At 37.7% G+C, this 23,625-nt stretch overlaps 1 protein-coding gene and 1 long non-coding RNA gene across 2 annotated transcripts in view; one reads left to right on the top strand and one right to left on the bottom strand.

The window, feature by feature from the left end:
- LOC123283794 (uncharacterized) overlaps window positions 1-18,892 on the bottom strand; it is a 95,137-nt gene extending 76,245 nt beyond the window's left edge. The window contains exon 1 of the long non-coding RNA XR_011502476.1: window positions 18,761-18,892. This is a non-coding gene — a long non-coding RNA (uncharacterized lncRNA). The remainder of the gene's footprint in view (window positions 1-18,760) is intronic.
- LOC106835114 (opiorphin prepropeptide-like) lies at window positions 6,015-11,455 on the top strand. The gene is made up of 2 exons (XM_044766099.2): window positions 6,015-6,296; window positions 10,694-11,455. The coding sequence occupies exons 1-2, from the start codon at window positions 6,243-6,245 to the stop codon at window positions 11,453-11,455; spliced, it is 816 nt and encodes a 271-aa protein (XP_044622034.2). The 5' UTR covers window positions 6,015-6,242.
- Window positions 18,893-23,625: the final 4,733 nt, after the last annotated feature.

The following is a 23,625-nucleotide window of genomic DNA, read 5'->3' as shown; positions in this document are numbered from 1 at the left end:
CATCAGATCTGCTGAGTCGAGTCTTAAAAGGTGCAAGCCGAAGAGCAGCTGGTATGGCACCCCAGATGTGCTGTAGAGCCTCCTGTTGCTTTGGTCCCCACTCAAAACTGGTAGCTTGATGTGTACTCGGTAAATTGAGATCAGGGGTAGCTCACTCAAATGTGGTATATGTTGTCTCCAAAATCCAAAAAGCCCTAACAAGCACTGTGCCAGAAAACAGGGAACAACATTTTCAAAGTGCTGGAAAAAAGTAACTAGAAACCTAGACTTCTATACCCAGTAAAAATGTATTTCAAAAATGAAGCAAAATAAAGAGATTTTCAGAAAATAAAACTGAATGTGTCACTGGTTGACTCACAATAAAAAAAATTCTAAAGGGAGATATTCAAGCATAAGGAGTATGATCTCAGATCGAAATATGAAATGCAGGAAGAAATAAAAGAAACTGGAAAGGATAATCATATGGGTATATCTAAATAAATAATACTTTAAAAATATTAACGTCATGCATTTTATATGTAGAATTAGAATTCATTATAATAATAGCATAAAAGTTGAAAGTAAGTAAATTGAGCTAAATTTTTGTAAGAATCTTGCATTGTCTGGGAAGTAATAAAAGTACTAATTTAAAATGGACGTTAAAAAATCAAAGATGCATGCTTTAATCTCTAGGATAGTCACTAAAATAATAATAAAAGAATTTATTGCTAAGAAACGAATAGAAGGAAAGTGAGACAAGAACAATTTACCTGATTAATCCTAAAGAGGGCAAAAAAAGAAAACATAACAAATAGGACACATAGAAAACAAATAGTAAGAAAATAAATTTAAAAATGAAGACACCAGTACTTAACATTTAATGTAAGTGAACTAGATTATCTAACTAAAGGACAAAGATGGCCAGACCTGATTTTTAAAAATGTTATACTGTCTGCATGCTATTCCCCTTAAACTAGAGACACTGAGAATCAAGGGAAAAAAAGTATACCATGCAAAACACTATTGAAAAGGAAGCTGGTGTAGCTATCCTAACAGCAGATAAAATAAATTTAAAGACCAGAAGTATTACTAGAGATAAGAAGGCACATTTCCTAACACAAAAGGATCAATTCAACAATAAGTTAACAATTTTAAATTTGTTTTAAAACATGCCTCTAAGTATATGACGCAAGAACTGACAGAACTAAAGGAAGAAAAGTGTTATTATAACAGGGAGCAAACATAAATCACTGAATGTAATTCTGCTAAATACAGATTTCTTTAGAAAAAAATTTTATTAAATAATTTTATTCACTAACAACGAGACTCCACCCACAACTTGAATTTCCTGTTTCAAAAGACAGTTGCTATTTTAGGTATTGTTCTAGAAAGTCTCTAGTCAAGATCTTTTAAAGTCAGGTTTTAATTAAAATTTCACTTCAGTAAACAGTTTTTGTTTATAAAGGAAGTGTGCTTCCACCTACTTCAAATGCTCTTGTCCTTTGTTGGCTGTGAACCATGCGGAAATTGTTTCAGTTTTGATGATGTTCATCCTAGATCCTTCATAGCCAATGTTCCATTAGGATTGCAAATCACATCTTATATGTAAAACACTTGGCTGAAAAAGTATCTTGGCATCAAAACAATTTACAGCACCAAGGAGAAACTAAAGTAATCTTTTTCATAGAGTATGTGACTAGAAAAGGTAACAATTCATAAAGTATTCAGCATAAACTTAGAAGATTTGCTGGATCATATAAATGTACAGCAATGGAATTGTGTCAAGAATAATTAGCAAATTAACAGATTGTGCATGAGTTCTAATTGTCAATTACACAAAATCATTAACAAAGAAATGACAAGGCAAAGAAAACTTGGTAGCTTAAGATGAATTTCAACTCAATTCTCCCATCACCACCAAAAGCTTTTAAATCACCTTTAAAATTTAAATATGCATTACTCCTCAATTCCTAGAAACTCATCATACTAGGATATTTTAAAAATTGAATGAAATAAGAAAGACATTCCTACTGAAAGACCAACATTGGGGCCAGCCTGGTGGCACAGCAGTTAAGTTTGCATGCTCTGCTTCAACAGCCTGGGGTTCACCAGTTTGGATCCCAGGCGTGGACCTACACACTGTTTATCATGCCATGCTGTTCCAGGTGTCCCACACATAAAATGGAGGAAGATGGGCACAGATGTGAGCTTAGGGCCAGTCTACCTCAGCAAAAAGAGGAGGATTGGCAGCAGATGTTAGCTGAGGACTAATCTTCCTAAAAAAAAAAAGACTAACATTTACTAATCACATGGGTCAGAACTTTTATATGTCCAACCTCATTCAAAGTTCAGAACAATTCTATGAAATAGATTTGTACTACCTTATTTTGTAGATGACGACGTTGAGACACATATGATTAAGTCACTGGCCATACAACACAGCTCAACACAGGAGGAGAGTTGGGATTTCAATCAGGCTAAGTGACTTCATCCCACACACACCACTTAACTACCCTCTAACAAAGACTTTCACATTTTTTCTGACTGCAACTCAAAGACATAAAACTTATGTAATAACCCAATATGCACCCACATGTATAACCATAAACTATTTCTTGAAAAGACACATGTAATTTAATCTATTTTTTTCTATTCTGTTCTATCCGTTCTTTAAGTTCTGTTTACTACTCTCTAAATTGATATCACAGAGTACTAATGGGTTGCATCCACACTTCAATAAGTGCTGTTATAAAAAGTATGTTAATTAGTTAAGTGGTTGGAAATCAATTGGATTTGGGGAACCAAATAGTACAGTGGAAAAATATTCAAGCTCTGAAATGTGTCAAATTTAAGATCAACGCCTATCTTCAAAATTTGTGTGAACTTGAGCACGTTACTTGACTTTCCTATGAGTCATTTTCTAATCAGCAATCTGGCCATAACAATGTAAACTGCAAGGAGTTATTGTGAGGATTAAATGCTCTAATCCATGTGAAGCGGTTAGTATACAGTCTAGGATGCGGTAAGGACTCAACAAATTATAGCTGTTAGAGAATAAAGTATAATATCTTCTAGCATGGGATAATTTTTTCTCAACTGAATAAACGTTATCTCATATGGGTAAACTTCTCAGTACCTAGATTCATCTTAATCATAAAATTGTTGAACTTACTATATCCACTTGCCATCAATTAAAAATAGATCATGTAACTTTCCGACACCTATCATCTTTGCTATTATATCCATTCATATTGTTCAGATAATGGTGATAACACCACATACTTACAGAACCCAATATATCCTGGAGTATTTTCTTACCCTTTAAGTATCCAGCTATTCATTAGCTACAGGAAAATTTATTAGGCAATTTTCATATGTTTGATATTTGAAGTAGCTCAAATGCCTATTGACAGTAACTTAAAATTACACATCTAGGAAAGAAATATCAAATTAGGATCAAGAAACTATAAAGACTATTTCCTAGTTCTCCCCCTCCCACTACTAGATCTTTCCTCTTCCAAAACTGAGAGACGGCATTTATGTCAACTGCCTCCTTTTCCCACTCTTCAAAATCCTTCTTCCCAAATCCACAACTCTTCCTGTATACACGGCACTTCCGATATATACGTCTAAACATGCGGAAACTCCAGAATCCAGACCATCTTACAGCAGTGATTCTCAAACAAGATTTCACTTTGTAATCACTGCAGGGGAGTTTTAAAAATACCTTTTTTGCCTGTTTTCCTGCCCCATACATTCTGATAAATTGGTCTGGGATAAGGTCTGTGAATTGGGAATTTTTTTAAAGCTCCCTAGGTAATTTTAATGTGCCGTCAAGTTTGAAAACCACTGTATTAGAGTATTTTGCATATTTCTCCAGGGTCTGTTAGTGACTGGATCACAGTTCTATGGATGAAGCTGCCAAACTGGCAACCACAACATTTCTTTGTTTGAGTACAGAAAACCACCTCGGAAGATGACCTTTCCTCAACGTTTTTCTCAACTCCAATAGAAATCCAGAGAGAGGTATTTAAGAAGGCAGATTTTTCTGTGGAAGTTAGTTTACTTCTTGAATTTTCAAATTGCAGCAACCTAAACTGAGTATCTTGCAAAAAGTAAGATTAATCAACAGTTCGGTTGTTCCAAAGAAGCATCTCCTGCCAAGGTAGGTACTTAAAAACACAGAGGGGAGGATTTGGATTCTTGGAATTCTAACCATTGCTCATATTCTTGAGCATATCATTCTCCTGGTATGGTAAATATATACAATGGATTATTATTCAGCCTTTAAAAAAAAAAAAAAGAAGGAAATCTTGTCATTTGCAACAATATGGATGAAGCTGGAGGGCATCCTGCTAAGTGAAATAAGCCAGACAGAAAAAGACAAATACTTCACAGTATCGCTTATATGTGAAATCTAAAAAAAAAAGCCAAACTTACAGAAACAGAGAGTAGAATGGTGGTTGCCAGGGACTCAGGGCGGGGGGGGGGGGGCGGGGGGGAGGGGGGGCGGATAGGGAGAGGAGGGTAAAAGGGTACAAATTTTCAATTTAAGATGAATAAGGTCTGAGGATCTAATGTATAACATGACTACTATAGTTGACAACATTGTAGTGTATAATTGAAATTTGCTAAGACAGTAGTCTTTAAATGTTCTCACAAACAAAAAGAGAGGATCAACATGTGAGATGATGGTTGTATTAATTAACTTGATGAGAAGAATCCTTCCACATTGTATACATATATCAAATCATCATGTGTACACTTTAAAATATTTTATAATTTTATGTGCCAATTACACCTCAATAAAGCTGAAGAAAAAATAAAAATAGTCATGCTACCTAAAATACTCAGACGTATTTTAAGGAAAATTAATGCCAGTGGTAAAGCTCACCAAATCTTTATAATCTCTGAAAGAATCTGTTAAGAAGAACATTCATGTTGACTGGTTGCAGTTTATATCCAATTTCACAATCCATTGACTCTTTTCTGCTGATATATTTTAATGGTCTCTAAAGTCAATCATGAGTAGGAGTGGTACAGACATATAAGGATAGATTTGCATTTCTGTTGTTTTTGTTTGAGTTTGGCTTTTTATGTGTTTTTAAACTGCCTTTAAAGAGAGCTTATTAGAGAGGCCGGCCCCGTGGCCAAGTGGTTAAGTTCGTGTGCTCCACCTTGGTGGCCCAGAGCCTCACCGGTTCAGATCCTGGGTGCGGACATGGCACCGCTCATCTGGCCATGCTGAGGCAGCATCCCACATAGCACAACCAGAGGCACTAACAACTAGAACATACAACTATGTACTGGGAGGCTTTGAGGAAAAGAAGAAGAAGAAGAAAAAAAGAAGATTGGCAACAGATGTTAGCTCAGGTGCCAATAAAAAAAAAAATACAGCTTATTAGAGAAAGCAATGTTAAAAGGGATATACAACTGTAGAATTTGTGGACCTCTCTTCCTATGTCCTTTTTAAAGCTACTACAGATGACAGACCCCAAGGCAACCTGTCATCATGACAGTGCTTGAACTTTGCCCTCCCAGAACATAGGTTGCCATGTAATTGTGATATATTGCTGAAAACTATAATCAGATTAAGGACAGAACCTCTTTTTCTATTCAGACATTGATGGATAATAATTGGTTTTTGGGAATCACTTGGGAAAAAAACATATCAAGGCAATGATACCTTAGTAGAGTGATGTTGAAGGAAAGATACACATTGCACAATTCTTTTCCCTTCAGATAAATCTAACAGAGTAACTTTTTTGTTTTTAAAAAATGATTGTATTAAGTTATTTTTTACAATAGTCCAGTCACATTAACACTATCCAGGTCATGAGTCTACAGATACAGAAATCTTTAAGTTTTGACTAATTTTAACAAAGATTATCAAAAGTATACCCAAATAAGTTATGTCTTTCCAAAGTAATCACCACCAGAGGCAACAGGGACTTTCCAAAAATGCTTTTATTTTCTAAATGTATTTGAACAATTATCTGGGAATTACCTTTCATAAAATACAAGTCCCATCACTTTGTTATCAAATATCACAAACATAACAATATTACTGTACATATATGCTGCTCCCTTTCCCCAAAATGGCAAGCCTATCTTTAAAAGGCTGTAGTGCTTTTCTTTGTCATATTACATAACATGCACTAGAATCCTTTCTAAAGTTTGATTTTAAATTAAGAAAAATAATGTTGATCAATTTGACTAACCATGGACAACCACTGACCTGCTTTCAAGAGCAACATTAAAGAATGGAAAAACTAACTTCCATCTTCAGCCTGTTGGCTCTTATTGCATGTTCCACGGTAAGTTCTCCTAGTTCTAAATATTTTTTATGTATTTCTTATTAACTATAACTTCAACAAAAGTTTTGATGTCAATGATGTTGTCCTTTATATAATATAGTGTCAAGATGTCAATCATTATAGACTTGTTCTTATGTTCCTTTCTGTTTCTCTTTTACATATGATTATCTGGTCAGTAGTTATGGGCATGAAGAGACAGAGGGCAGGCAGAATCTGGGAAAGATCTAAGAACGTCTCTTCCCTTTTTTTTTCTTTCAAAAAACTATAATCAACCTGTCAGAAAAACATAATTTAAACTTACTAAATGTTTTAAGGCTACAGGAAATGGGAAAACATGATAAAGTTGGAGATTCAAGGTAAATTTTCTAAAAGGACAACATAATGCATCAACGCACAGATCACTGTTTATACAATAGTTTTTATTGAAAATATCTGTAAAGACCTTAAAGTTAGAAAACCTTTCTGATGTCTAAAAACACATTGGTTACAGCTGAAACATTCCCCTTAATTGACTGGAGAGTAAGTAAAGTCCTACTTTATTCCACTCTCTACTTTTTCACTTAAGCAAAAATAAAAATAGAAAAAGAAAAGTTATTCACTCAAGAAACACTTGTGACAATTCAAACTTTTGAAAAGCATTTGATTAGGTTCTATAGAACATCCAAAAAGAATCATGCAGAAGTAGCAAATGATAAATTCCATAGCCATAAACCTCAATAGAATAATATGAACCTCAGAGAAAGAACAGTTACCCTAGGGTATGTTGACATTGAGGTGGGAGTTAGAGAGGAGAGAGAGGGCTCAGAGTATGTTTCACTTCTTAATACTTGCTGGCAATCCACTGTGCGCTGAGTCCAGTGCTGGATGACACAGAAAGAACCAACGTTGAATTCAAAATTGGGACCTTCATGGATTGGGCCTTCATTTCACAGTATTTACCTGAAGGAAACTATTTAGGAATCAGTCTACGTTACACAATGAACAAATATATGTCAGCAAGCTCTAGCAATAATACAAGCAGATAGAGCAGAATTACTATTCTGATACATTTAAAGACGTTTGCATAAATATTCTTGGACAATAATTGAGAATCTGAGCTCAATTATTTTCACTGAGCTCAGACTCTCATCTACAATATGAAGTTCAAGTAGAACAATGTTTTATTCCAAGGGATTTCTGTATCAGAAACACCTGAGCCAATTACTAAGAATGTTTATCTCCAGGGCTTATCCCAAGCGTGAGGGAAAAAAGCCTATCTGGCTTTGGGGTCTTGGAACTTGCATTCCAGAGAATTCATATGCATGCTGAAGTTTGAGACTACTCAAATAGTTTTTTTTTTAAAATTAATTTCTCATACCATTGTGTTATAGTTACATAAAGGTATACCAGCAAAGCTTGTAAGGTAAATTCAACTGAAATCAATATATCAAATGAAAAAGTCTTAAGCCAGTGATTATAATTAATTATCAAATTTATCATGCTAGAATAAACCATGTTTTTGAAGCATTGTGACAAATATGACTTCTCTCGCCACACTGATAAACTCTGGTTAAGATTTTTCAAAAACAAAGGAAGTTCCCTAGACAAATGAACTTGGGAAAGTTGGGTAAAATTAAATATGACTTTGTTACTACAGTACTTTTCAAAGACAATAATAGAGAAAATGCTATCTTTGCTCCCCTTCCTACAACCCTCTGTTTCATATTGAGTAGAGGCAACTTCTGAGGAACATTATACAAAGCATCAATCTTGAAGATTCTTATGAATTAATGGCACATTTTTATTCCAGAGGCCTGACTGCAAGATTAATGCAACTTGAGACACACTTTTTTCTAGTTTAAAGATCATAGAATCCCATTTATATAAGAAGCAGAGGATTCCATGTCTTAAAAAACTGGAACTTAGTATATGGATTTTCTTGTATTAAAACTAAACCTTGCTGGATATGAGGTAAGGCCTCATTAAGTATTAGCTGAATGACAGAATGAGTGAATGGGCATCGGTGTAGTTGACTCCCAGGAAAAACAAATAGGTTTCTGACTCCTACCTGCTAACTCATGCCATTTTACAGGATATCTGAAGTATGGCTCAGGGATGGATTATGGGCCAAGTCTAAACTCCATGACAAAGGGTGCATGATTGATGAGGATGTCTGCCAGGCACACAGGATGGCTAAGGGCAGCACTTTAGCCAGGATCTGCCATCCTCCACACAGCACAATCCTTTGTCTGCAGCACAATCTACTCTCCATGCTGCTCTGGTTAAGCTGTCAGTCTGGCAGTTTCCAACCCCTAAGTACAAGAAGCAGAAGTTGAAGGAAGCAAAAAGAGTAAAAGTAAAAAAAAAAAAAAAAGGTAATATAAATAAAATAGTATACAGAAATGGACTATGGTAAAAAGAATTATCAAAAATAAACCAAAAGCCTTTGTGTGAACTAAACTGATCATAAGCAGTTATTAAATAAGTTAGGCCAGCTAATATTTCTCAAAACTCTGGAAACTCTAATAGGCATACAAATCACCTGAGGATTTTGCAGAGACGCAGATTCTGATCCAATAGGTCTGCCTGGGGCCCAGGAATCTACGTTTTTAACAAGCTCTCAGGTGACGCTGATACTGCTGGTCAGCAAGTAACATTTTGAATAGCAAGGCTCTGAGCAGCAGAGGCCATAGAACCAAGCTGAGAACAGACTGAGAACTTCTTCCGGCTTTGTTCCCTGCAAACATCTTCAGGGGAAGAGCCTGTGCTCTTTGCCTTGTTCAAGGAAGTAACTAGCAGACTGGAATCAGGTTAAGTGAAAATTTTGCTTATCATTAGCTCGTGTAGGAGATAGACACAGAATACAGGAGAAAAGGAAGGTCATAAACAGAAAGTGGGAACAGCCGTATATAAGTGAGCTTTATACGTATGTGGGCAGAACAGCCAAATTCTCCATGTGATGGCCTCAATTTTGTGAAATAGAAGGCAAGATCATCTTCTTTTGGGGGTGGGAGGGAAGAAGGCATAGAAAAGAATGTAGATGCTGCGAAGATAGCTTTTTTGGGGAAGCTGGGGAGAATGGGTTAGCGTTGCTGAGGAGCCAGATGAGGGTGGATACTATGAATCCCTAGTGTTTCTAATATTTAGGGATTTGTGGCATTCCCCAGCAATGTTCACCAGCCTGGAAGTAGAAATAGAGAAGGTAGTCTGTGTAGAATCGATCCCAAAGTAAGATGTTTCTTAGGGCAATATGGCAGAAAGACAGAGGCAAGGAGTCAAAGGTTGTGACTAGAGTCTTGCGCCTTCCTGAAACTTCTGTTCCAGACAAACTGGTCTTCTGACTGTCCCAAGAATAGGGTTTGTATTTTCCTCACCCTGTTCATTTGCTTACAACATTCTTTTAATTTGAATTCCTCCTCCCTGTTTCAACTCTATTATTTAAGCCTTATTTCAAATGTTATCTTTTCTACAAGGCAATCCATAATCCTCTTCCTTTAGCCAAAATTAAACTTTCCCCCCAAACTGCTATTGCATCTAGAATTTTTTTGCACTATTTATCAATTCTTTCTTGAACTGCTACCATATATACCAGCCACCATGCCTGATAATCACAGAGTACAAAATAGCTCAAATTTATATTGAGTCCTTACCATACTTTACTGTGTCTAAGCACTTTACATACATTAAATACAGTCCTATCAACCACTATATAAGGTAGGAACAATTTCTAGAACCATTTTAAAAATGAGAAAACAGAAGCAGAGAGAGTGTAGCACCTCAGTTAGCATGCAAAAGTAGAAGGATTGGCTCCAGCAATCAGACTCTAGTGTCTTCATCTTAACCAACACACTACATATAGTACTTCCCATAGATTGTTTATTGTATTGTCTTACATTGTACTTTGGGGGGTTATAATTTCTACTAGATTTCAGACCAATGTAGAAAGGGTTCATGCCTTAATTCTGTTTTCCTTAGCCCCTAAAAAAGTGTGTTACATGTTACAGTTTCTCAATAAATACTTCCACAATTAATCAATGGTTCAGAGCCAGGAATCACACTGAATTCTTGGTATGGGGAGTAGGAAAGAATTTTCCCAGATAGTTCCATTTATCTCCACTTGAAACTACTTCCAAAGGAGGTCTCTTCTATTAGGCAATCAAGGCGCTTTGGCCTCCTCTAAAATCTGTAGGTCAGAGAAGAAAGTTGTCTTTTGTTTTACATTTAATACTATCCCAGTTCTCCTTGAGTGCCCAGACTTCAGGAAGGGAAGAGAAATTCTCTCTTTTTTTTCTAACTCACTTTCTCAGTGAAATATATGACTAGATGACTTTTAAAAGTATATAAACTAATGTTTGAACTTTAAATGATCAAATTTAGAAACCTTGTTTTTTGTTTTTGTTTGGTTTTTATCTCCACAGCCCAGTGAGAGTCAAAAAGTGCCCAGGAGACCATATCCACCTGGCCAGCTGCCACAGGCTCTTCAACCCTACCGAGGATGGGATCCATCACGCCTTCCTCCTCACCGTGGCCCAGGACTTATTCCGCTACCTCCTCCTCCTGGTCCACCAGGGCGCATTCCTCCTCCTCCTCCCTTTGGCCCAGGGCGCATTCCATTTCAACCCCTTCCACAGGGACCCATTAAACAAGCTAAACCCTTTCCAGGTTACCCAGAACCACCATTCCAACAAAGACCTTACCCTCCAGGACCTCCTCAGGTGCCAAAAGGCCAACTTCCCTTTATTCCTTTTTGCCCTCCTTGCCCCACCCCTACAACCCTATGTGAAACAACCACCACAGCTACAACCACAAGCACTACCGTTACAGATCCCACCACCACCACAAAAGAAACCACTACTTCCACAGAACTCACTACCACAACAGCAACCACCACCACTTGCACTGAACCTTCCACCACCCCAGCAGCCATCACTTCCACTGAACCCACCACCACAGCACCCACCACCAGCACTTCCATAGAACCCATTGTCACCACAACAGAAGCCACCACTTCCTCAACAGTACCGACTTATTCAGCAACAGAACCCAGCACCACCACATCAACAGCAACCACCACTGCAGCATCTACTACAGCTACTACTCAAATTACAACTACCATTAATTCACCACTCCAGCAAAAAATACAACCACAACAAAACTACATCAAAAAATATAACTTTTAAGAGTTTTTGGAATAAATCCTTTGCCATTTTTCATTGGAAGATATGAGAAATGATATTTTCCAAACCACTGTGAGTTCTTAGGAGAAATGAACTTCAGTTATTTCAATGGAACCAACCGTGTAATCAGTACACAAAACAAATAAAGTATTTGAGCAATAACATGCACCTACTGCCATGATAACTGTCATGATAACTCCCACTCTATCCTATATTTTATTACCTACCAACAGCTGATAAGTCTACTTCCCAGAAGGAAACAGACACCCTTTATGAAAAAAAGGCATTTAATAAAGGATCTTCTTAAAGAGACTGGGCAGGATTAAATGAACCAAGAAGGGATGTTGAGGTAGTCAGGGTCTAGCCACAGTGGAGGGGTAATGTGCCTAGGCTTAATGGGGCAAAGGGATCAAATAGCCATACCAGAGCCTGAATGAGAGTTGAGACAGTGGAGGGAAAGGCCACCCCATGGAACCTATTTCTATGGAGGGACGTAACTACTGCCAGACAATGCAGCCCACAGCAGGGAGAGAGCAGGATAACACCCCTTCCTCTGTCCTTCTCCTATTGCTTTCATCAGTGGACTCCCACCAAAATCTCACAGGCAAGGGAACCCATGTGACGGAGTTTGTATGGTCATCCTCCCAGGGTGGAGAGCTAAGCAGAGAAGGGTAAATTGCTAATAAGGAACTAACAGCACACCTTGAAGCCAAATAAGCAGTCAAGGAAAAATTTGAGCGTTCCTGACTCCCTGCATAGTAAAGGGAAGAGATGGCAGCAAGATAAATTATAAAATTATATCAAAGGCCTGCCCCATGGCTGAGGGGTTAGGTTCGTGTGCTCTGCTTTGGTAGCCTGGGGTTTGCTGGTTTGGATCCTGGATGCAGACCTACACACCACTCATCGAGCCATGCAGTGGTGGCATCCCACATAGAAAAACTAGAATGACTCACAACTAGGATATACAACTATGCACTGGGGCTTTGGGGTGGGAAAAAAAAAAAGAGGAAGATTGGCACAGATGTTAGCTCAGGGCCAGTCTTCCTCAGCAAAAAGAGGAGGATTGGCAGCAGTTAGCTCAGGGCTAATCTTCCTCCAAAAAGAAAAAAAAAAAAGAACAGCTCTGAACTCCTACTTTAGAGTACTAAATGCCAGATTTCCTCGATCTCCTTGTCAGTTCTTAATACCAAAATCTGGTTTCCAAACCTCTATGCAGCTTGAGCCTTACAGATAAAGCCACACCCCACTAATTTTCCACCATGAGGCCATCAGAGTCTCTGTACTATCCAGTTCTATGCTGCCTCTCCTGCTCCTGCTAGCAACAACTGAACAGATTCATGCCAACTCCACGTTAATGCTCAATTTGATGCTCATTTAGTTAATAAATACTATTAGGCACTTTACTATTACCTGTGTGCCAACATAGTCAAAAACATATTTCCTGCCATCAAAGAGCTCTTTATCCCTTTCAGTTTTGGCAGCCATCATCTCATTTCCCCAGAAAGTTTTTAATGGGGGCAACCCTTCCCATCTCTGCAATGAGCCCTATTTCAATTGCCAGGCTAGGCTGGCCACCTGGAGGGACAATTTCCATAAGGAAGGATACCTGCCCATTCCCCCCCAACTTCCCCATGAGCCCTTGGTAAAATTAATTTGCTGAGTCACATCACACTGGCAGTCCAATGGAACATAGAGGCTCATCCGTTTTGCAAGTCTGCCATTAGCTTCATTTCACATTCAGCATATTATTAAATTTTCTCTCAATCAACTTCCGCCCAAGCCTCAGAGCCCTCCCCACAGCCTGTTCCCCCTCACTCATGCTTCCTGAGCTGCCCCTTATATTGTGCAGGTTGTAGACTGTACCTCTCTAGGAGGGGTACTGCTCACCAGCTGCACCATACCCAGACCCAGTAGGTCTGCCCAACTTTTCCCCAGACCATCATTCCTCTATCTAGTAAATACCAAGACACTTCCACCATGCCATTTGGAGTCCTTGTTCTACTAAAAGAAAATGTCCCTAGATTCTGAACTTCCTTTGAATAGTGAACTGCACAAACCAGGGAGAGGAGAAGAATGGACAGGTATCCTCCCTTATCAAAGTTGTTTTGCTAGGTGGCCAGCCTAGCCTGGCAGCTGAAATGGGACTTGTTGCAAAGTTGGCAATTTCCCCTAGAGACAGAACACAAAGTCTTCTTGAATCATGACTATCCATGCCTTCTGAGACTGACTAAACTATACGTCCAGGAAGTCTTGAAATGTTGCATACACATTCAATTCCATTTAAAAGAAAATACAATAAAAGAGCTTTCTTATTTTCCAAATTTCTCTTTAAGCACACGGGAGAGTCATAGGTTGACTGAGAATGCCTTATCAATTTGGTCAGAGTTCCTAACCACTTCAGGGCATCGCCAGATGGAGTGTGAGCCTGTGTATCACGAGTCTTATGCACTTGGCTGGGTCGGGGAGAGGGTGAGATACAGGGTGGCATGGTTCCTGGGACAGGAAGCTCTGTCAAATAAAATAGCTACAGCTGCACCAGCTGTGCTGCAATGGCCGGACACATCAGGTTTGATACATGCAACTCAGGAGTCACCACGACACAGAGTTGTGGGAGAACGTGAAAAGTGCTTCACCTAAGATGCTTCACGCAATTCAATGTAATTCACTTCAGCAAATGTCTACGATGTGCCAGGCACTGTGCTTGGTGCTTGAGTTGCAGCAATATACAGGGCTGCTGTCCTCACAGACCTTGATATTTGGCTGGAAGGACACATTAAAGAAATTTTTGCAAATGTTTTACAAAAGAGGAACTGCAGGGAGCTGTGTGACCAAATAGAAAGGAAATAACCTATTCTAGGTGAAATTCGCTAAGCAGCTGTTAGCCCAGAACAGAGAATAATTTACTCAAATAATTTTTAATTTCAAGTTCCAAATAAAAAACATTATGGATCACCCAGAAAACTCTGTCTCTTCAGAAGTCCAAAATGGATCTTACTGGGCTAAAATCTAAGTGTCAGGAGGGTTGTTCCTTCGGGAAACTCTAGAGGAGCATCCATTTCCTTCCCTTTTCCACTTACAGAGGCTCCCAGAATTCCATGGTTCACGGCCTCTTCCTCCATCTTCAAAGTGCATCACTCCCACCTCTGTTTCCGTTGTCACATCTCCTTCTCTGACTTTGCCTCTCTCTTCTACACTTAAGAATCTTGTGATTCCATTGGGCCCACCTGGATAATTCAGGAGAATCTGCTTATATTAAGGTCAGCTGATTAGCAACCTTAATTTCATCTGCCATCTTAATTCCCCCTTGCCATGCAACACAAATATTCACACATTTCAGGGATTTAGGGCATGGACATCTCTGAGGATGGGAGAGCGTTATTCTGCCTACCCTAATTGGTAAAGGGCAGGGATGCTGCTAAACATCCTACATACAGTGCCCACCCACAAATGTCACTAGTGCTGATGTTGAGAAACTCTGATCTAAGGTGACAGATTAGTTATGCTGAAAGGGTTCTGCCTAGGAAGGGGCAAAGGGAGCCCCTGGGGAGCTGGAAATCTTTTCTACCTTGATCTGGTCTCCGGGCACACAGACATATACATATGTAACATACATAAACATTCAAGATATGCCACACCATATGGAAAGGTTAAGATGCATATACTTTACTGAAAGTATGTTATACCTTCTTAAAAGACTACCAATTTTTAAAATAGCTGTTAAGCTTATGATTCTAAAATATGGACGTAAATACTAGAAGAAACAGCTAGAAGAGTTGGAAGCAGCTGCCTCTGGAGAACAAACTGGGATATGAGGGGTAGGACTGGGGACAGCTAAAGTATATTACCTTGATAAAAATTAATAATTAAAAAATGACCAAAAAAAAGCTCTGTCTGTATTTAGCCTTGGAAACCTGGGAGCCTCACCCCCCAACACAGAGAAAACTTGGTGCCACTGAACTTGGTGCTGACCAATGGAACAAAGAAAACCTACAAGCGCCACCAGCGGCACAATTTGTCTTATTTAACACTTGCATGGTACTGCCGAACACTAAGAAATTTGCAAATATTAACTCAATTAATCCTCAAAACTATTATTATCCCCCATTACACAGCCTAAAAGTGTCAGAGCCAAGATTTAGGCAGTCACATATTTTATCTAAACTTTTGATAGGCCATAAACTTATGAATATTAAAACTATGAAATGCCCACTTTCTATGTTACTAATCTCAACAAAGCAATTAATTGAGCCAAACATCTTACATTTACGCATACTTACTCAAACATACACACACTCTCTCTCTCATGGAATCTCACATACCTCCCACAAATAACCATTAGATAAACAAGACCAGTTTCTTTGTTTCTATGTTTTTGTTTGTTAGTAAAGATAGTAACAGTGGTAACCACACTTACACATCTTTAGTGCTTGGTTACATTATGATGCAGTCTACCCATAAAGAGAGAGAAATGATGACTGACTTCAGAACCCTATGCTGTGACTGAAGGCCAGATCTAGGTTTTGTGGGGCCTGAGTCTTATACAATTTGGGTGGTTTTCTTAAGGAAAAGAATACAAAATTATTAATTCTAAGTTATATACAATATTGAGGATCTATTTAGAAAAATATAAGAAATCCCAACAATTTACAAATTTCATAAAGCTGACAAAATCCCCTAAAAATAACATTTTTAAAAACTAACCACCTAAGGGGTGGTCTATAATTCTTGTTATCCTGCATTTTTTTGTATCTTCTTTGATCACTTCTTCAAATGAAATGACTTTATCTTTTCTATAAAAAGCAAAAATAATAATTCAGGTTTCCTTTGGCATGGCTGATTAAAACATCTTTTTATATCGAAAGTTTAGCAATTTCATTTAAGTTTTATAACTCACTGCTGAAAAAGACGTAAATTTTTCATATTTTTTAATGTCAAATATTGGAAAACTTTTACCAAGTTTTTTTCATATATAAGCTGTAAGAGTTTAGAGTATTTCAAGTTTTCTTGTAAAAGTGACTTATCTTAAACACCTTTTGAAATGATGGCAGTTTATTGATGATGTCCTCAATTGTAGTGATATAGTATGAGTTTTATAGTATCTTTGACAATGTTAGCATTTCCATATGAATAAAACATGCGGCTTAACACAGATGTACACACTGTGTGAATAGCTTGGTTCGCGCGCTATAAAAATAAAACATCTGAAAATTCTATTTCATGATATTCCTGAGATACACAGATAAAGAGATGAGAGAGTTTATAATTGTATATTGTATAATAATAATTGTATTGTAACTATTGTATATAACACAATATCTATTATATAACTGTATATGCTGCATAATCAAGGCAAGGGTTTCCATTTTGACTAGACATCAACAAGAACCAAATCTTCTGTTTACAATTGTACATATTTGATGAGTGAAGAATTTTGCACAGACTCACGTCTGGCTCTGTACATTTCAAACCATGTTTCTCTTCCTCTTTTGGTGCTAGGTACCTTAATCACAATGCCAGATAACTTGCACAGTGGGCAATAGAATTGTTTCTAGAAGCCTCTCACACTGGGAAGGCTAGCAATAACTTAACTATACCTAAAAGTGACTGTGACCCCCATAAATACATCCTCCTATATCCAAACTAAATATATTCCCACATTAAATTCGTCATAAACTGTTCTCTAAAATACCTGCAACATCATCTCCAGACACAGACAGAAGTGAGACAGAGGGGAAATTGAAGAGGAAAAAGACAGTGGTCTTAAGCAACCATGGTTAAATACTTTATTTCTGTAAATATTGCAAAAGCATATGACCACGCTGCTAGGTATGCTCCTGTAATAAAGAGACTGACTCCATTTTTGATGTTTGACCATTGACAGCATTTAAATCCCAATCCTCCTCCCTCCCTATCCCATATCTGGGCAACTAAGATAAGGAGGCCAATGCATATGCCACATCTTTTGGAGCCTGAGGGCAGTTCAAACTTCACAAACCCCAAGCCCACCATGAACTCTTCCCCAGATCCACCCCTAACCACCATAAAGGCCCAACTCACTCTGCTTGCCTCAAGTCACCTGGACCAGCTTGCACCTGCATTGATCTCCCCAGAAAGCCTCACTATGTGAGTAACAAACCTTTTCTATCCTCCTGGTGTGTGTGGTGTCATCAGTCTTGACATCCAAACTAGTTGGGCGGGTGGAAGGGTGAGTGGGGGTCATTCCCAAGAAGTGAGAAGAAATCTGTGCAAGTGACCAGCTCTGAAGTTTAACCTTTATTAGCTTCAGATTTTCTCTCTAAAACTTCCACTCTGATTTGAGCAAGGCTGATGTACAAAAATTCATATTTTCAAAAGCATATGAAATAAGCAGGTAGCTCTACACTTAAGAATTTCTATATCCCTCCATAAAAGTGTCATTATTTCCAAGAAATTAATCTACAGAAAATTCAACTCACACAAACTTTTCAAGAGCAAGACTTTGTTATAAAATGAGCTGCTCCTTAGAACAAACTTATTTCATGAGTCAGATATTCCTTCCACATGATGTAAACAATGAAAAGATCTGTTATAGTATTACTTATCAAAATATAAGATTGTCCATGTTAGATGCCAGTGAAAACTGCATAATACCAGAAATATCAATTATAGTGGGACCATTTTCCAGTATGTTAAACTTTGAGAATCCAGTTTGGTGGATTAATAGAGAAGACACTTGACACTTTGTAAACATGCATACCCACTGCAGTGGCCAGGACACCAGGATACCTGGGTTCCCAAGCAAAAGTGAACATCAAGGTCACAGGGAGTAGCCAGCTGCAGACACATTCTTCCCTGTCTGTGATACACGCCTCCAACACTACCCTGCTCTGGCCTATGACATGGAATTTCTATTCCTCCTTTCTTTTATGAAATGGACATTTTGCACTTTCACATTCATTTGCAACTCTGACTCTGTTCCTTTGCATTTCTAACTTTTCCTGATCAACCTGATTCCCACCTTCTGGCTACTATTATGACACTTTGATGTCTGTGTGCAGGATCCTGGTCTCCACCTTTCTGACTCCAGTTTGCCACCTGATCCAATCCCAACTTTGATCTTTATCTCATGATTCAGGTTGTTGTTTTTTATTTTGTGCTATATCTGTTGACTGATTTCTTTATATGACTCACCATGCCAGGATGACTGTGGCCATCTTAACTCTTCTGTTATTATTTTTGACCATCACAGACTAAAACTGACAGAGAGAGAGGACCTACCTAGGCAATCCCTTTGTCTCTGTGTGCTCTAGTGAAGAGGAAATGTATTACCTTGTATAGATAGTGATGTAATCGCCCAATCCATAGAGACCACTGCTATCAGGTACTCTTCTAGGTTTTTCCCAAGCCCAGTCTTGGATTCCCAGAGGTCTAGAGACAAGGAACTAATCTCTATTATTCAGCTACCACAAACAACTCCTGAAAGGAAACACAGTGAAAGATGAAGCACTCATGTCCTTTTCCAAAATACTTGGTGATCAATCCAAAGTCAAGAAAAAAATGCAGTGAATACACTAACAGAGACAATATGTTGAAAGGCCAAGAAGCAGAGGACAATTTGAAAGGCATTCTGTCCTTCAGCTGGAAAACAAGATGCTGCCACAGAACACAGCACAGCCTTCAGCTCTCGTACTAACCAGGTGCTTCCGCTAAAAAACAGGAAACTACTTCAATTGAGCGACAAGACTTTGTGAGCCTTGAAGATCAGTGTGCAAAGGCCTGCCAATTCCAAACAAGAAAGAAACCACTAAAATAATTTCAAATGTCACGTTCCAAAGAATAAAGCAATCCAGAAAGAAAAACAAAATTGCCCAATTCATTCTTGGAACATGTCAATTCAGAGGTTTTCAACTCTCATGGACACGGGTGATGTCAACTGTCTGTGAGGTTAATTGAAAGAGAAGAAGAGAAGGAATTAAAATATCAAATGAGGCTTTTACTGCTAAGTACAAACTGTTTCTCTAACCTTCTTCTGATCAGCACTCTTAAGGATATCAACTTGAAGACAGAATCAACTTTATGGATTTTTTTTACTCTCAGAAAATTCTATTGTTAACCCAACATAAAACTTCTCATCTCCCTACATCACCCAGCAATTAGATTATAAAAATCTCCTTTTTGTTTATGACAATTTTAACTAATATATAATGCATCTTAATTAAGAAGTACAAAAGATAATTCCAAACCAATTTGCTAACTTTGCAAAACTTCCATACCCACGTTTTGCTAAAATGGAGAGTTCTTTCAGAAGAAAAAGAGAGAGTTTCATGTAGACACTCTTCCTTAAATTGGGAAACAAGTCTAAGAGACAAGATACCAGTGCCAAAAACAAAACACACTAAAGAAAAACAAAGGTAAATATTGTTTAGTCCTAATTAAACAGAGTATAAATTCATACATAAGAGAGGACGAGGTACTATAAAGGAACATCCTGAGATGGATGGCTTCATAAGGGCGTGGATCCAGGAAGCTTGACCTATACACTCTCACCACCACGGCCTAGGTTTGTTTCCTGGTCAGGGAACCACACCACCCATCAGTCAGTTGTCATATTGCGGTGGCTGCCTGTTGCTGTGATGCTGAAAGCTATGCTACCAGTATTTCAAATTCCAGCAGGGTCCCCATGGTGGACAGGTTTCAGTGGAACTCCCAGACTAAGACAGACTAGAAGTGGCCACCCACTTCAAGAAAAATTAACCATAAAAATCCTATGAATAGTAGCAGAGCATTGTCTAATACAGCACTGGAAGGTGAAAGGACGACACAAAAAAGATTGGGCACTGTTCCGCTCTGCTATACACAGGGTCACTAGGAGTCAGAATCAACTCAGGGACACGAACAACAACATAATAGATGCTCAATAAATGCTGAATGAATAAATGAACATGAAGGAAGGAACAGAGGGAGAGAGGAAGAAAATTCCCTCTAGTTCTAAATTCCTATAAATTTATAATTTTCAGGCATGCTAGCGATGAGCTAAAATTTGTTAATGTTTCTATTATATCCTAAAGCACATTACTTTTATAACGGATTTTTTCTCTTTAAGGACCCCAGGAAGTCTCAGTTCTAGTTATACTTGTGGTCCAAAAGAGTTAATGTAGTTACTGTAGTCAGAGAACACAACTCACACATTCAGAGAACCTGACTCACTGAGGTACAATAGGCAGTTCCTTGGGCAGAAACAGCTACACAAAGGACAGCTTTAAACTCCAATCGGGACAACTATCTGTTCTTTTCTTGAACAAAACATGTAACCTAGATGTGACATTCCCTTCCATCCCCACAATGAATAGAGAAGGCAAACTATAAATAAAAAACTCTTCTTCCTCCCACCCTTCTTCCTTATTTCCTTTATCTGCAGCTACCCCTGTGTTGTGAAGATATCCAAACAGGAGAGTTTACCACAATCCACTGGACGAGAAGTTTAAAAGAAACTGTGAAGTATCCCATGTAAGTATTTAGAAATTCTCAACTCATTTATGTTGTGTTTAGATCCAGGCCCTGGCCTTGATTCTACCATTTTTCGCAGTTAAAGAAATATTCGTTCTGATTTTACCAGTTCCAGATATGCTTCAGGATAAAAATGCTGTTGTGTTATTTCCAATTTTCAAATATTTATCAGAAAATGTAGCAGAGAAAAGCATTTATTTAGGCCTCAAGGGGCAACTATTTCTTAAATAGCCATGGCTCATGTGAAAGACCATGTCTGACCTTCCTTCCAAACCATTTAATGCCAAATAATATGAATACAACTGAGAATATGTAATGTATCTAAAACACCTACTAAGGGCCCAAGGAGTGGTTGACTATGTATATGACAAGATCAAGACTATTCTAGATAAAAGTGTCCTTATAACTTACAGGGAACACAGATCAGAAAGGGTAATTTGTAACATTCCTCCTGTCTGTAGCATTCGAAGAGTTTATGAAATGAAAAAATTTCAGTTCAATGGAAAATATAGTTTTACCATCTATTTTGACTATCAATTCTTGATAATTCACTTAGAAGTGATAGAGTGATTTAGAAAATTCAATATTCAAGGTTGAACATAGTCCATTCTGTAATGCAGTTTATTTGATATTTGAATGACAATAGTATCAGAATTTAAGGTAATTAAGGTTATATCTATTTTTCTTTCACGTGATTAGCATGGTTTTCTCATTTTGAATAATGAAGCAGATGTTTTCTAAAAATGATAAAGGACTAACTCTGAATCTAGGTTTGAATGTATTTTAATTATTACAATATTTCTTGGTATTTGTAACTTTCTCCAAAATGCTGTAAATTCAAATGCTCTTTTTATTCACTATATGTTTCCCTCTGCCACAACCCAATTAATAATATTTTACGAAAAAGTCATTCTGAATCCTTACTTTTATACTTTTATAAATAAAAATATTTCATTATTAGATGTATGCTACCTTTAAAGATTGCATGATATATATAATTTAATATTGATAATCTATATTATTTATTATTAATATTATTTGATATTAATAACATATTACTGCAGGATACCCTTCACCAACACTTTAACATCCTCTATTCATACTACCTCATCAACTGCCCCAAAGGCTATATCTGCTGCCCACATATCATGAAATGCCACCAACAAAAATTTATTTTCCACCATTGCCTCCCAATCCACGACAACTGCCTCCACTCCCTCTGCCACGATCACATTCACTTCCACTTCCACATCCAGTCCCAGTGGCTAAAAAGACACCAAGGAATTCTAACCCTTACTCTAGAACCAATGTTCAGCAAAATTCAAAACAACCCAGATCACCTTCAGCTCTAACTGGTAAGGGAAATGGCCTATGCCAAACTATGACACAAGAGCTTCAGAAAAGACCTGGGCAATCAAAATTTCATAAAAATATGACCAAAGAGCACCAAACCAGGCCAATAAAAATTTCCATAGCAAAGCAAACTGACCATAAAAAATACTACTTTAATACAACTGAGTCAAAACAAGTAAGGTTCTCAAATGCAAAGGCAAAGATAAATGTACGGAAAAGCCCTAAACAACCAAAACAGCCACTGGGTAAACAGAGAACTAACTTAAATGGGAAGGGGCATCATAAACCAACCCAAACATTTATCGGTAAAAATTTCTGGCAGGCCCAAAGAGCCAGCAACCCCCAAATCCTAAGAACAAGATTTGAGCTCTACTACTGAAATCTATAAAACAAGCACTCCTAGAAATAACCAAGAAAAAATGTCAGACCCACACTCACAATGGGAGACTTTAACACACAATTTTCATGATTCAGCAAATCAGTATAAAAAGAATAAGTAAGGAAATATAGAATTTAAACAACCAAATAAATGTGATAATAGAGAGAGAGAGAATGTTGCAGCCAAAAAAGAGAGAAGGAACATTTTTTTCCAAATGTTACCATAATGTTAACCATAAAATGTTTTCAAAAATTTGACTACATCAGGAAGAAAAACTGAAATGGAAAAAGACTAAAAAGCCCATATGCAGTTTTTGTAGAGCAAAGTGCAAGTTGTTGTTCTAACCTTCCTAGGATCCAAACACTTCCAGATATTAAGACGTGACAATACCAACTTTGTGGACTGTTAATCCTCAGACAGGCATTCACTAAAAAAGATCCCCGCAGAAACAACCTGCTGTCTCTCACAATAGGCAATTCAATAATAAGATTGCATTTTTATTACATATGCATTTGAGTTAATTAAATAATATCCATAATTAAAGATTACATTTACATTTGTGAAAATACAGATTTATAACCACTCGTTAACACAGAGGTTGGTATAAAGACCTAAAGAATTCCCAGATTCACAATGTAATAACTTCTAAAGTAAATCTTCTATGTCCTCGGTTCTGGAAACTATGGAGCTCTCTTAAAAAGAAGAGTTTAAAATAGCATACGTAAACTCTGTTCTAATTTAGGATAAATGATAGAATGTGTGTGCGTATGCATATAGACACACAAAGGATTAAGTTGTTCAGGACTCTCTAAAAAATGCAAAGGGAAAGAGAAAGAAAGATATCAACCAAAAAGAGTTGCAACGTCCAGGCACTCAATAACACAGCAGGATTTGAGAGTACTCATACTGAAAGACTGGGAGTCAAATATTACCATATGAGGAAGAAGGCAGCCAG

This window comes from Equus asinus, chromosome 3, assembly GCF_041296235.1.
Source record: "Equus asinus isolate D_3611 breed Donkey chromosome 3, EquAss-T2T_v2, whole genome shotgun sequence".
NCBI classification, from domain to species: Eukaryota; Metazoa; Chordata; class Mammalia; order Perissodactyla; family Equidae; genus Equus; species Equus asinus.
This window is presented reverse-complemented; position numbering and strand designations above follow the sequence as displayed.